The sequence below is a fragment of the Condylura cristata genome, unplaced genomic scaffold (genome assembly GCF_000260355.1).
Source record: "Condylura cristata isolate star-nosed mole 26May11 unplaced genomic scaffold, ConCri1.0 scaffold00004, whole genome shotgun sequence".
Taxonomy (NCBI): Eukaryota; Metazoa; Chordata; class Mammalia; order Eulipotyphla; family Talpidae; genus Condylura; species Condylura cristata.
Window position 1 is genome coordinate 67,497,827 of NW_004567105.1, and position 15,225 is coordinate 67,513,051.

Sequence of the window (15,225 nt, forward strand, 5' to 3'; positions counted from 1 at the left end):
GGGACACTGCACACCTAAACGCGCACATGTGGGCTTAAGAATTCACCCATCTCTTCAGTCCCAACGGGCTTAGGAAGAAAGTCTTAGCCTATCTTCAGTTGCCCCCTGTCTCTGCCCTCTGAGGCAGAGTTAAGTAAGGCACATCCTCTGCTTCTTCCAAAGGCCACTGGATCGTGAAGCGGCCCAAGTGCACGTAGAAAGAAGTGGGATCCAGCGAGGGAGTGTGGGCATTTGTGGGGCTCCAGTCCGTTTTCGCTTACCCCCTCCAGGTGGTCGTGGACGCCCTGGTGGGCGCCATCCCGTCCATCATGAACGTCCTCCTCGTCTGCCTCATCTTCTGGCTCATCTTCAGCATCATGGGCGTGAACCTCTTTGCAGGGAAGTTTTGGAGGTGCATCAACAACACCAATGGAGACTTTGCTCTTGTGCATTGGCTTATTGTGGATAACAAGTCTGAATGTTTAAATAATAACTACACTGGCAGCTTCTTCTGGGTCAATGTGAAGGTCAACTTTGATAATGTTGCAATGGGTTACCTTGCACTTCTGCAGGTGGTGAGTCCTGAGATCAACCCTGTTTCTTCTTTTGGCTGCTGAGTAAAAGGAAGGGTTTGGTTCTCCCAAAAGAAGCTATGTAGATATTTTGCAAGGGGCAACAGTGTGAGCTGAGGTCATTCCCTAGTCCCACAGACTACCCCATGGGGCTAGAGGACCTTACCAGTAAGTGTGATCTGCATGGTGCAGTTAGAGCCATGTGGGCCAATAGAATACTGTGGGATGGTGTTGGGTGAACCTGTATGAAATAGACATGATGTAGTGACATACCTGGTCTTCTACTGCACATCCTAGAGGGGAGATAAGTGGTGCTCCATGTCTATTGTCACAATAGAAAATGCTACTGATGATGACAAACACATACATACATGTATTGATCCCTTGCCTTCATCCACTCAGTCTGCTGCTCATTCATGTGTTGATGCTATTTCTTATACATCTTATAGCCACAAGTTCCTGCAGTCCACCATTTGTGCATACATTCATTCAACAAGTAATCCCTGAGTAATTACGGTGCACTAGGCCCTGTCCTCGATCCCTAGATACACACACAGTGCTGAATGCAGGGGCCAATGTTCTATGAGAAAAACAGACAAATAAGAAAAGTAAAGCCCAGGTTCCAGTATAGATGGATAGAGAGACACTGAGTGTTCTCTGCTCTTTGTTTCCAGGCAACCTTTAAAGGCTGGATGGACATCATGTATGCAGCCGTCGACTCCCGAGATGTGAGTCTCCCCGCCCTGCCTACTGCCTCCCTCTGTGTTCCCACAGCAGCCTCTGCGAAGTGGATGGTGGTGTCCCTGGCTCTGGGAGAGATGGCAATCCAGTGATCTGGCACTCTTCCTCCCAGAGCAGCGCCCAGTTGACCCTCTTTGGACATTTAAGCCCACCTACCTGTTCCCCTGCCATACCTGCTCCCCAGATCTCTCAAGCGCTTCCTCTGATGACCACTGAGAACAGTGTCAGATAAAGGGCCTGCATGACAAACTTCCTGTGCAAAGGCTAGAATGGAGGAGGAAGGAATGAGATGGAATTTTCAGTCTCTCATGGCTGTCAGGTGGAGGCAATGGTCTGTTGGGAAAAGACCCTCTCTTGCTGTGGTAGACACTGTCAAGGCCCTGCCCCACCTGCCCTCAGCCCACCTGTGGGTTCACTGCCATGCTGAGCTTCTTATTCTGTGTCTGATATTTGAATTTCTTTCCCTGCTTTGGAGCTTACTCAACAGCTCCTCACCCTGATGAGCAGGGGACTTATGACCAGGGGCAGCCCTCACAGATAAATCTTGGGAGTCTGTAGATGAAGGTTCCAGTTTCCCTGTCCCTTTGTGACACACTCCTGAGGTATGCTCTACACAGCTCTTTGGGGGCCCACAACAAGATGGAGCCCCAGATGCCACAGTGATGGCCTCTTAACAACATCACCTTTGTTCACTTTTCTTTAACTCCTGTTTCCTCCCCCACCTTCATTCCTGCATCCTGGGATCACCTTCCAAATAAGCAACCTACACCCAGAGTTTTGTCTCAGGGCTGGCTTTTGGGGTGAACACAAACTAAGACACCCACCCTCCTCTGTGTGTTCCACCTTTCTGGTCACAGGTGGACTTGCAGCCCAAGTGGGAGGACAACTTGTACATGTACTTGTACTTCGTCATCTTCATCATTTTCGGTGGCTTCTTCACCCTGAACCTCTTTGTTGGGGTCATCATCGACAACTTCAATCAGCAGAAAAAAAAGATAAGTGGGGCCTGGGTGTTCCTGGAGGAGTGGTGACTCTTATACTCTGTTCCCTGCCTCTTGACTAAAGCCAGCACCTCCATAGGGCTCTGTGCTTTTAATACCAACACCCATCTTTACCTGGATTGCAAGGCTCATGTCTGAGGCTGCTGCTGGAGCGCTGCATTTCTGTGTCCTGCCCCTTTGCAGTGTCCCCATCCTCTGTCCCAGAGTGACAGTCCCGCTCAGGTGTGTTGAGTGTTACTCACCTGAATACCCCTCAGGAAATGTCAGCAGGGAAAGAAAAGCTATACATTCGCTGTCTATGTCTGGCCTCCAGAGCACTAAGTCAAGGCAGCTTAGGGAGGGCTAAGAACCCAAACTGGTAGAATCCAGGTCTCCTTGGGATAGGGAAGAAGGCCCTTTCAGAGAGAAGAGAAGATCGCAATGTCCTTTGCTGCTTGCATGCTCTGATTTGAGTATCATCAGGGGATTCTGGCGGTTTAATAACAGCAATTTGTTGTTCCTTCTGCACTTAGGGGGCCAGGACATCTTCATGACAGAGGAGCAGAAGAAATACTACAATGCCATGAAGAAGCTGGGCTCCAAGAAGCCTCAGAAGCCCATCCCACGCCCCCTGGTGAGCCCAGGTTGCTCTCTAGCAGAGCATGCCTAGAACGCCGACTCATCAGCCTAGGTCTGTGTGGGTCAGCAGCCTGACAGTGCTCCCTGTGGAGGAGGAGATCTGGGTTGATTTGGGGAATGAGAGTTCCCAGGCTGAAGAAATAGGGATGAAGAAGCAGCAGCTCTGGTCTTCGGCATGAATTTACCTCTGAAGTGTTCCAAATAGACTGCTGAGGGAATTCCAGGACAGGCTTGGGGCAGATTAGACTCGATAGCAAGGGCAGTTAGAGCCATAATATGAAGTGTCTGTGACTTTGCATCATGATCTAGGTTGCAATGGATGTCCAGCCTCACCCTAGATTCCACTTGAGGCCTACCAGTGAACAGAGAGGAAATGGCCCAAACCCCTCAGCAATCTTGGTTTTGGTCATGGTCTTGATAAGGTGGCACAACAGGAACTAAAAAAAATCCCACTCTAGTGTTTAAAGATTGACCAAAACTTAAGAGCCATTCTCCACCATGACTCCTAGTTTGCAAAGACCCTGAGACATATGCCCTCTAATTCCCTCCACTAAATATAGCAGCCAAACCACACACGATACCACCTAAGTTCTTCTCAGCCTTCCACCACAAGATGGTTGTTACCTGTTGAGAGTAGATGAGCAGGGTGCAAATGAGACTGTTACCAGGTTAGAAATGTACAGCTAAACCTATCAGCAAGAGCTAGCTGCATGCACTCTAGTGAGTGGATTAGCATTTTGAACCTTTACATAACCTTTCTGTGGTTAGGATGCATCATTTATGAAGACAACTACAGGTACAGCCCATGGACAGCCCCATTAGCCCTTCTGCACACAAGGCCAAAGCCTCAGGACCTTCAACAAAGGAGCAGGCCTTTTCCTAAATGAATCAGGAGACATACATCCTATCAGCCAAGGCATTAGGACCTCTAAATCAAGGCATGGGGTTTTCATAAGTTACTAAAATTTTCATGAGCACAGGTTCTTGAAAACATTTATAAGAGAAAAAAAGTTTTGACTTTTGATACGTTTTACTTGGAAGTAGTGGTCATAAATGCACTATGATTCTCAGTTATGACAAGAAGTGTTACAGGGAGGAATGGTAAGATGGTCAGACTTCTAGAGGAGAAAAGGTTTCCTTCCAAAACTCCCATGAGACCCAGATAACTGGGTTTGGGTGAGCCTGATGGGAAGTCCCTAAGGTTCAGGGGACATCCTTCTGTCGACCAGTCCAATGGTCAGCAACAGGCTCAAAGTTAAAATAAAAGATGTGAGTAAAAGGCAGGGCACAGCCAGCCAAGTCAAGGGGCTATGGGAGAAAGATCCTGCGACTTTTTGAGAAACAAGCAATGATGGCCAATATTAGGGCCTCAACTAGTACTGAATCCACATGTGAAGTAGACACCAAGGATTTTGATGCTAGGGGTAAATTTGGGCAGAATCATGATGCTTTTTGGTACCTCCCTCACATACTGTTCAATTCTCTATAGCATCTCAGCTGCTCCCCTCTTATTGCCAACCCTACAGTCACCATAACCTCCACCTCTCAAAGAAGGTGATTTCCCTGGGACAGGGTGAACTGCAATTCAGAAGGCCATTATCTTAACACAGGGTAGGACTCTAATGTCAGAGTTCCAGAAACTACACTAGGAGAAGTCAATGACTAGGCAGAAAGGCCAATAACAAGGTCATAATTTGTCCTAATTAAGCCATAGCCAAGATCCTCTGAGGCTGGCACTGGGGAGGTCTGCAGTGTGATCTCATGGCCCAGCTGTGTTTCCGAGACTCACCAGGAATTGGATGTGTAGGGGTGTTACTAATCAACTATCACACTATATTAACTTTAGTGGAAGAACATCACTCCCTCTTTCATATTCAAAACCAAGCATGGCAAATACGCTTTCCCTCGTTCCCCTTAGGATAGCTGAAACACTTTCACAGACCTTGAAGCCTGAGGGATGCTGACAAAGAAAGTTCCAGAACAGATTCCAGCAACACCTGCAGATAGCTGCCCCCTAGCCTACAGGCCTGGCCCTTCCTAGCTCCTGGCCAGTGTCCATGTGTCAGGCCACCTCCCAGTCACAACTCTGATCATCTGCCCTCCTTAAAGTCCAGGGCCAAAAAAAAACCTGAAGGGAAACAGAGATTCCTATTCCCACCTAAAACTCACCTTTGCAGCTCCTGTTTCCTAGACACTAAATTATTGGTGCCAGGGTCTCAGTAGGTCAAGCTGGTCAGATAAGCAGAGCACTGGGCATTCTGCCTCATAGGTACTTGGGTGCCACTGCATGACAGGGTCAACCTGTGACCATGTTGGGACATATATATACTAATAGTTGAGGCTGGTGAAACCCAAGTTCTAAATCTTTTGCTTCATCCATAAGGCTGATACTGACACAAGACTGGAAAGTCTTATTCTATAACATTCCCTGCTGCAGAAATCACTGAAAGAAGGTTTCACATACTTGACTTTATAGGATAATAATAGGCTTGAGAATATCACATCATCAGTCACCCACTTCATCATCTCTAAGAGCCCTGAGGGTTGCAAAGGAACTGATCCCTGGCCACAGGCTAAGCCAGGAGCAGAAGGTCAGTTGCTCCAAGCCCCAGAAGCTGAATATTCAGGGCAAACTCAATGCCCAGAACTTAGCAATGTTGTTGCCAGCTCTGATTAATTAGAAGTCATGTGACCATTAGTGGGTCTACTTTTTTCACCATTTTCAAGGATGAAATGGAATCCCCCTCCCATTCAGAGAAGACATGAGCCATCAGTTCTGCCTAGACCCAGACCATTGAGTCTAACTGTTTGCTTTAAGCACACAGGGTGTCAGCTCACTCCCACCATGAGACAAAAGGCAACTTCTGTTATAGCCCTTCTCTCTTCTGCCTGCTGTAAGCTACTGGGACTAATTCCTCTCATCTGCCTCACAGCCACTCACGCACACAGTATACATTCATCAAGTTCCTGTTATACAGAATTAAATTTAATCAAACCTAGGGCAGTGGTTTCATAATTTTATTTGAATATAAATAATCATCCATTTATTCATCTCCTTACTGAGTGCTGATGGCGTGCATGGCACTATGTAGACACTGGGGACAGAGCAGTGAGCAAGATGCACAGTGCCTGCCCTCACAGAGTCTGCTGTCCAAAGACACAGAAAAACAATTAGCAAAAAGCATGTACACGTTAGTTCATAGACTTGAGACATTGCCAAGGAAGAAAGAATGGGTTGAAGAGCAAAGAGTGCCTTGGACTCAGCCTTGAGGAGATCTCACAGAATAAGGTTGGGTAAGGCAGAGTCGAGGAAGAACATCCAGAAAGGCAAGTAAAGAACCAGGAAAGCATCTGATGATGGGGACCAAGAAAGGAGGGCTTCAAGGTGAAGCAAATGGTCATTCATGATCTTCAGAGGAACCATTTCAGTGGCAGCATGGGACAGAGACAATGTTGGGGTGGGTCGAAACAGTGATTACACACAACTCTTTCAAGAAATTTAGCTGTGACACTGGGAAGAAAAGATGGTAGCTGAGGGAAGGAAGAGGTGGTTCATGAAGATTGTTCTTTAAGTTAGGGAAAACTAGGTCATTATAGAGATTTAGCTCGGTACCTGAGCGATAATAGCCTAGAGTGGCCAAGTATGGCCAAGAGCCCCACTCATCAGTAATGAAGCAGAGGGACCATGAGGTTGGTAAGTGGCAGCGATGAAAAAGAGGTAAAGATGGCTAGCTAGGTAATACAAGCTTCCAAAGAGGAAGGGTTTTACATGACATGGGAGAATCTGTCACTTCCGGTAGGAATCTGTCACTTCCTAGAAGTGTCATTGGAAGTGACAGTAGGGAATAAGGAGGGCCTCAAGTCTACCCTCTAGCTCTGGAAATTCCTGGTAGGAATTCCTACCAGGAGCTTTTTTAAAACACCATTAAAAAGCTGAATAGAAATGATTTTTCAATTACCCAGGCTACTCTGCCTGCCTCCAGATATCAAGACCTGACCCCACTGCCTGTACCTGCATTTGAACATTTCTCTGCAGTCTCAGGAATAGAGAGGGCATTTGCAGAAATAAGTCACACCAGTACCCTTAACTTTATCCTCACAGCAAACTTTTTGCAATCAGTTCTTGAGCTCTTGCTCTATTCAGGGCACCAGAGGGACACAAAGTTAAAAAAGACATGACCCCTGACCTCAGTAGTACGGAAGAAAACCATACACAAAATGCTAAAACTTGAGACTGAAAGACTGTGGGAAGCCTAAAGACAGAGCAGTGTGAAATGTTCTGATGTGATGGGATGAAGGAAAACTTTGGAGGAATTGGAGCTTGAAGAGGGAGCATAAAGATCACTTGAAACTATTGGGGGGGATTAGACAGCCAAAATGTAGAACTGGAAGGACATTGCAAATAGAAGGGGGAGCAGGGTCAAGGGCAAGGTGCCTGCTGGTTTTAAAAGCTAAAGAGTCAGTGATGTAGAATCAACTAAGAGTGATTTTGGAAGGAGTTAAGGACAGGGCTTGCCTTCTGCTTGAATGTGGAATGTGAGGGAAACAAAAGAGACAGACTTTTAAAAAAATAATCTATCTATGGCGACACTGCCCACCCCCACAATGCCCCCAGATGCCTGATTTATTCTGTTGCTTTCATCTCGTTTTCTCAGAACAAGTACCAGGGCTTCGTCTTTGACATAGTGACCAGACAAGCTTTCGACATCGTCATCATGGTTCTCATTTGCCTCAACATGGTCACCATGATGGTGGAGACTGATGTACAGAGTGAAGAGAAGACAAAAGTCCTTAACAGAATCAACCAGTTCTTTGTGGCTGTCTTCACAGCGGAGTGTGTACTGAAGATGTTTGCCCTGAGGCAGTACTACTTCACCAACGGCTGGAACGTGTTTGACTTCATTGTTGTGATCCTCTCCATTGGGAGTAAGTGGCATTGCAACTGGGGAGGCCCAGTTCTGCTTGGGGTTATTTTGGCTTCTCTTCTCAAAACCAGGGGGACAACCACACATCGTTTTAAACACGTGTGATGTATTAGAGGAACTCCGTATTTACTGACTTCCAAGAATGGTGGGATTTCAATATTCCTAGACCTCTCAGTGAAATGCAGAGATGCTGTGGGCTGTTGAGAAGTGTTTTCAAGCAACTAATGTGTACACAGCCCATCACCAAAACTTTGGGGCTAAGAGGAAACAATCACTCCTACACAGAACCTAAGATGATAGAGCCTGGTGGGCCTGGTCTTTAAGCAGAGGATGAGGGATACATTGTGAGATGAATCATAAGATACTTTTCTTACAGGGTAGCCCAGAATGGACTGGGCTGCCTGTCTGTGGGGCCTCACCCGCAAACTCAAAATTCAGTTATACTGCAGGCACACACAAAAGTGTCCATAACGGGTTTATTTACAAAAGGGGAAAGGAATAGGAAACAACCCAGGGAAAGAGAGTGGGATACAAAATAACTGGAATACCTTACAGGCTCAGCTGACTGAAAACACTGAGTCACACAGTCTGGAGAGCCATTTTCCCAAGTGAGAGACGCAATAGCGCCCTATTTATCCCCCAATGTCCCAGAATTCCTGCTAGTCTGCCCTTGGATCCTCGCAGTTCTCTCCCTGGTACTGCTGAGAGTTGTAGTTTCCAATCACTGGAGTAGGAGGTAGGGTCCAGAAAGCTGGAGTAGGGGGTGGAGTCCATAAGACTCTGCAGAGTTCCTTTAGGACATCCTTCCCCTTAACACTTTCTGGAAACTGAAAAAAGACTAGGATGAAACATACAAAGGAGATTCTTTTTATTTTTTAAAAGAATTATTTATTTATGCATACAAAAACTGGGGTGTAGGCCAGGGGTGAGGAGGTGAGAGGATTCATCAGAGACAGAATGGGGAGCAGAACAGGAGGATCAACTGAAATACACTGCTGAGGGTAGCAGTGGCTGAGACAGGAGAGGTCTTGTGTGCCATGTGTGGGTCAGCTCCCTGGCCAGGGATTGAACTCATGCTGCAGTGGCAGGAGATATCGTAACAGTGCTGAGACTTTAACCCATGCACCCAGGGATGTCCTCAAAGGAGACTCTTAAGTCAACAGTCTAGAATAAAATCTCCATGCTGTCCACTTTGAGAACACCAGTGATGAAGAAGTCAAGGGGTCAATGCCAAGAAATCAATGCTGTCATGGCCTAGCCTGAGTGTGGTTTAATGACGGACCCAGTGTCTGGTGACCAATAATATTCAGAGAAAATGAGTAGACTCAGAGGCTAAAGTGGGAACAGGGCCACATAGTCAAGTGCTTGCTGACTTCTGAGATTAGGCTGGGCTGTATGGATCTTCCCACTAGCTCTGTGAAGGAGAGTTCTTTGCTTTCTATTTTCAAAGTTAAGTCTCAGAGTTTTGCAAGTTATGCAAGGTCACAGAGTTTTTAAAGGAAGGAGCTGAATTTAGACCAGGCTACTACTGTTCCCCAGCTGAACTGCCTCCCGCCAACAACTACTGGTCTCTCCTTGGTCTTCTGTGGTTTAGCCAAAGTTTGGCCCTATAAAGGCCAAATTCCAGTGCACCAGCTTTGCTTTGCATTATAAATATATCCTGACCTGTTCCATGATGACCTGCTTGCTTTGCACATCACAGCATAACTATAGATTTAATTTTCCATTGATTTACCATCAAGAGCTAATAGCATCTATATACAACTTGGCAGCACATAATCAGTCACTGCACTCTGCTGCTGAAACCCCGTCTTGGATCGTGTTTGCTTGGAGGGTTTAAATTTATTTTTGTTTTGTTTTGTTTTCCTATTACTGCTGGTGTTAGTTTGTTTGTGGGCAGTTTGATTTGTTTGTCTGCCTTTCAAAATGAGGTAATCTAAAGGCTATTTTGATGCTCTATTAGAGAAGATAGTTTGCTTTTGTGACTTCCCCTATCAGTACCTTAGAAATAAAATATACTCAACATACTCAATTTCATGATGGAGATATTTTATCTACTAGGTCCTATACAACAACACTGGAAATCAGCCATTGAGATAGCTATAAAGTAGAAGAACCCACCTGTCCATCCTGCTGTCCTTCCTCCTCTCCCTCTCTTTCCTCCCACCAGCAAAACACGTATTGAGCATCTAATTGTTATGAGTATAAAGACTCATTCTCCTTGAAGTAGACTGGTTGGCTGGCAGGATCTTAGTAATTATAAGGACACATAATGTACCCCACAGCATAAAATGTCCCAGTTAAATTTACGAAAGGGACTTACAAAGGTTTTGTAATCCAAACTTGTAATTATTTCCTGAGTTTCCTCCCATTTTCTTTCTCCTCCCGACACAATACTGTGACCACTCATATTCATATGACAAAAGGCAAGAAGGGCAAAAGGCCAAGGGGCCCTGCAAGGAGTACTTGCCACCGTGCCCCTACGGTGTCCCTGAGTCCCATCTTACCTGATCTCTGCTGGCCCCAAGGCCTCCACAGGTGACCGTGACCATGTTCCGCAGTCATGAAGAGAGAAGTGTACATACACATTCTCCACACTTCTAGCCTTTTCATAGTCAAGCTGGAGGTCTGTGACTGGCCCTAAACAAGCCCATCTACAGGCCCCAATGTTAGGTTCAAACACAGCTGGAAACGAAAAAAACAAACAGAAGCCATTATGCAGACAGCTGGCCATTCAAAGCCATTCTGCTTTAGCTGTCAGCAAGTTGCCCCACTCCTCAGCCCCCCTTATAATTAATACCAGGCTCTGTACAATTATCCACAGAACCATGTACCAGGAACTGAGTCAATCTTCACAGTAGGAGATAGGGGGGTGAGCCACAGGGGGTCCTGGCCTTCACAGAGCACAGTACCAGGATGGAGGAAAAGGCACAGCCCAAATGCTGGAGTCTCAGGAACAAGTAGGGCTACATTCCAGAAGGAAACAGACAAGGCCTTTGCACACATGAGCTGTGATATGGTCACTTCCTATCACACTGGACAGCAGGAGGTAGGGTTTTCACCCCAGAGGCTGACCAAGGAGAAAATATTCCAAGGGGAGAGCAAGATAAGCCCATGGTGGCCAGGGTGAGGCTTACTTAAAGAGGAAAGGACTGCGCAGTTCATGCTTGCAAATCAGCTTCTTTGTGCCAACTACCATGTGTGCTCTGGGGGCCTGGGGCCCTAGAGTACAGATGCTCGCGTGGAGGTTCACAGGCAGCAGAGACCAGGGAGTGTGATCACAGTCAGCATGTCAGGGCTTATGGTTGCAAGCTCTAATTAGATCATTTCCCCCTCTTCTTAGGCCTGGTGTTTTCTGCAATTCTTAAGTCACTGGAAAATTACTTCTCTCCGACACTCTTCAGAGTCATCCGCCTGGCTCGCATTGGCCGCATCCTCAGACTGATCCGAGCAGCCAAGGGGATCCGCACACTGCTCTTTGCCCTCATGATGTCCCTGCCGGCCCTCTTCAACATCGGGCTGCTGCTCTTCCTCGTCATGTTCATCTACTCCATCTTCGGCATGGCCAGTTTCGCCCATGTAAGGGCAGAGGCTGGCATTGATGACATGTTCAACTTCCAGACCTTCGCCAACAGCATGCTGTGTCTCTTCCAGATCACCACGTCGGCTGGCTGGGATGGCCTCCTCAGCCCCATCCTCAACACAGGGCCCCCCTATTGCGACCCCGACCTGCCCAACAGCAATGGCACAAAAGGGAACTGTGGGAGCCCAGCTGTGGGCATCCTCTTCTTCACCACCTACATCATCATCTCCTTCCTCATCGTGGTCAACATGTATATCGCAGTGATTCTGGAGAACTTCAATGTGGCCACAGAGGAGAGCACTGAGCCTCTGAGTGAGGATGATTTTGACATGTTCTATGAGACCTGGGAGAAGTTTGACCCAGAAGCCACCCAGTTTATTACCTTTTCTGCCCTCTCAGACTTTGCAGACACCCTCACTGGTCCCCTGAGGATCCCAAAACCCAATCGGAATGTGTTGATCCAAATGGACCTGCCCTTGGTGCCCGGAGATAAGATTCACTGTTTGGACATCCTTTTTGCCTTCACCAGGAATGTTCTGGGAGAATCTGGGGAGTTGGACTCTCTGAAGGCAAATATGGAGGAGAAATTTATGGCAACTAATCTTTCAAAAGCATCCTATGAGCCAATAGCAACCACGCTTCGATGGAAACAAGAAGACGTTTCAGCCACTGTGATTCAAAAAGCCTATCGGAGCTACATGCTGCACCGCTCCATAACAGCCTCTGATCCCCCAGGCATTCCCAGGGCTGAGGAGGAGGCTGAATCTCCCACGGATGAAGCCTTTGTTGCATTCATGGCAAATGAAAATGGTGTGCTCCCAGGAAAATCTGCAACCGCTTCTGCTACATCTTTCCCCCCCTCTTATGATAGTGTCACGAAAGGCCTGAGTGATCAAGTCGACATGAACACCTCTGGCTTGATACAGAACCAGGATGAAGATACCAGTAAGAAAGCAGCTGCCCCTGGGTCCCAGTGAGGACATTTCAGCATGTACAGATCCAGTTCTGGTGTGACCTTCTCCTCCATAATAACCCTTTCCCAGGACAGGTAGCAACCAGCTACCGCCTCATCAATGCATGCCACTGGTCACAATGGAACTGGGCAGACAGCACTGGTACCCACCTTTGGAGAGGCCCCACGACACTGACAGGAGTCAGAAACCGAGGGCAGAGCCATGGTGACTTCCCGTTTGTGTTTCAGTATCAGTTGACAGGTCCCCTGACCTCCAGAACATGTCCTGGTCCTTTCATATTGACTTTGACCAGAGTTTTCATTTACCGAGACAAACTTCTCGGCACTGCAACTTCCAAAGATATATAGCAAGGATGTTGCTAAAGGCTCAAGGTAGTCCTCTGTGAAACGCCATGTGGAGACTGGTTAGTGTAACTTAGGATTTTGCATGGCTGCATGTTGTGAGCTGCCAGACAATTGCTCCTTTCTGGGGTCATGCCTGTGGTCTGTGTCATGCAAGGCCTTTGAGGTATTCATTAAAATTAATATTTTTAAAGTTATATCAAGACCAATGTTATATCTTAAAGCACTGTATTTAAAAATTATGTGATATTGACATATATTGTAAATCACTTCTTCACTTTCAGGATTCCTGATGTTTTGAAGTTTGAGCTTGCAGCTGAGTAGGGCATGGGGTGTTGTCTAGGAGCTTGTTCTAATCCTAAAATCCTAAATCCTATTGATTGGCTAGCCTTTTCCAAGCTTGGTCAAGCTTTTTCCCCTCTGATCCTTGGTGTCCCTATTTGTAAAATGGGAGGGGGGGTTAGGAGGGTGGGAGACACAGAGATATTCTTCATAGCCCTTGCATCTCTTGTAGAATTCAGTGGTGCCCCGTCCCAGCTTAGAGGAGAGATGCCTCTCCCTTTTGAAGCTGCAATGGCCTAACTATTTTTCTGTGCAGCTAAAGAGATAGCTATTCGGTACATTCAAGAACCCTTTTCACATATCATAATCTTTAAGGATAAAGGTTTTCACATTCCTACTTGGACCAGGACTCTAAAACTAATATAATCAAAAGAAAAGGGCTATTTTGAAAAAGATGTTCTGAAAGATAAAAGTTATGAACAATATTTTATTTAATTCATTCCACAACCATTATTAAGTATCTATTTTATGACAGGCACTGCTGTAAGTCCAAGGGATAATGGGAGTTAAGCCCCAAAGGGTTAATTGGGCTTATGTGATGAATGAAGCTAAGGTTGTCAGAGAATTTTCAAACCAAAGGCACTTATGATGAGGCAGGACTTATGATGAGGAATTTGTATGATAACATAGGACATATTCGGTGACACACTGTATAGTCCTGATGGCAGTCATCTTCTTCTAATTCTTGGGACAGCCCCTGCTACAATCACCATGATCAGGTAAATTTTTTGATACCTATTTGATCATTTACAAGAGTTTACATTTATACAATTATAAAGCGTAGAGGCTAATACTTTCTATGCCTCATGATACAGGTCTTCTGGGGTCTTACTATTCTTTTTCTATTGCTGTTGACTCACCAGGGATCAAAGGAGTCTTTCAAGAAATGTGTTGGGAGTTGCTAACACCCACAAATGTAGTTAATAAGACAATGATGGAATTTCTGAGCATGCAGGCTATCCCAGTACAAATGAGTTGTTCTCTAGATGCCTGGTTTGTGTCTTAAAGATGTGTCAGACAAAATAATTTTTCCTTCCTAGCCCCACTAAGCAGATATTGACTGCACAGCTTCCTCAACATCTAAATTCCATGCAGTCAATGAAAATGCTATCTGAGAGAAAGCCAGCCCAAGTGTTTATAAGACAGCTGGGTGGAGAGAGAATTTTAGGGCACTGGCTTATCATTAGCAGAGTGAAAAGGCAAACTGTAAAGTTGAAGCTGATATTTGAAGTACTTTTACACTGTTATCTTTAATAAATAAATGGACCCAAACAACAGACCAGTTTTATAAAGTAGATGATATTCTTAAAGATATTCTTATTACATTTTCTCCTTGTTTTGAATCAAGTGGTATCCCCAAAGAGCTATATTGAAGGCCTAATCATGTCATCTGTGAATGTGATCTTATTTGGAAATAGAGGCTTTGATATGCTTAGAGAAAGGTAAAGTCTCTTTCCTAAGTCCTGGGGATGTAAAGTTAATAAGGTAGGTCCTCAACCTGCAGCTGAACACTGACTGAAAGTTTAAAAAGATGTAATTCCCATGTTTCTAATGGTAATGAGCTAAGTTATTTGCATCATCCTTCCCTTTGAAAACCATGAAAATATTGTCCAAATACCAGACAACATTGACATGAAATTTGGGACCATGTGAGTAGGATAAGAATTCTAAAGCTTTATTTTTATTCAGGAGGAAAGTAAAAGTTTTTACTATTGTTAGATTTTAGTAAGTTGAGAATGCATGACTTAATTACTTGTATTGCCACGAACAGAAACAGTATATCATTTCAAAAGTAGGCCAGAGGGAAAATATGCCAAGAAATACTTAGGCAATCAAAAAAGTAAGGTAAGAAAGAGGATGAAAGTGATATATACAACAAGAAAAGCAAGTAGAAAACACAGAGTAATGTAGGCTATTTGATCACAAATATATCAGCAGTTATATTAAGTATAAGTGGCTAAATAAATAAGTGGATAAATAAAAACAATAAAGATTATCAGCCATAATTTTTAAAAAGATTTATTTATTTGTGCATGCAGAGCTGGGGTACAGGCCAGAGGTGCAGGGGTGCTGAGAGGATTCACCAGATAGCAGGGAGCAGAACAGGCAGATCGACGAAGCACGATGCTGAGCAGAGCAGCCGCGGGTC

The 15,225-nt window shown here is 45.5% G+C and overlaps 1 protein-coding gene across 5 annotated transcripts in view; it reads left to right on the forward strand.

Moving 5' to 3' along the window:
* SCN10A (sodium channel, voltage gated, type X alpha subunit) overlaps positions 1-14,511 on the forward strand; it is a 94,103-nt gene extending 79,592 nt beyond the window's left edge. For all 5 annotated transcript variants that reach the window (XM_012735255.1, XM_012735256.1, XM_012735257.1 and 2 more), the window contains 6 exons: positions 270-554; positions 1,226-1,279; positions 2,150-2,287; positions 2,802-2,906; positions 7,567-7,837; positions 11,180-14,511. In XM_012735255.1, the coding sequence (XP_012590709.1) occupies positions 270-554; positions 1,226-1,279; positions 2,150-2,287; positions 2,802-2,906; positions 7,567-7,837; positions 11,180-12,396 (2,070 nt within the window). In that variant the 3' untranslated portion in view covers positions 12,397-14,511. The remainder of the gene's footprint in view (positions 1-269; positions 555-1,225; positions 1,280-2,149; positions 2,288-2,801; positions 2,907-7,566; positions 7,838-11,179) is intronic.
* Positions 14,512-15,225: the final 714 nt, after the last annotated feature.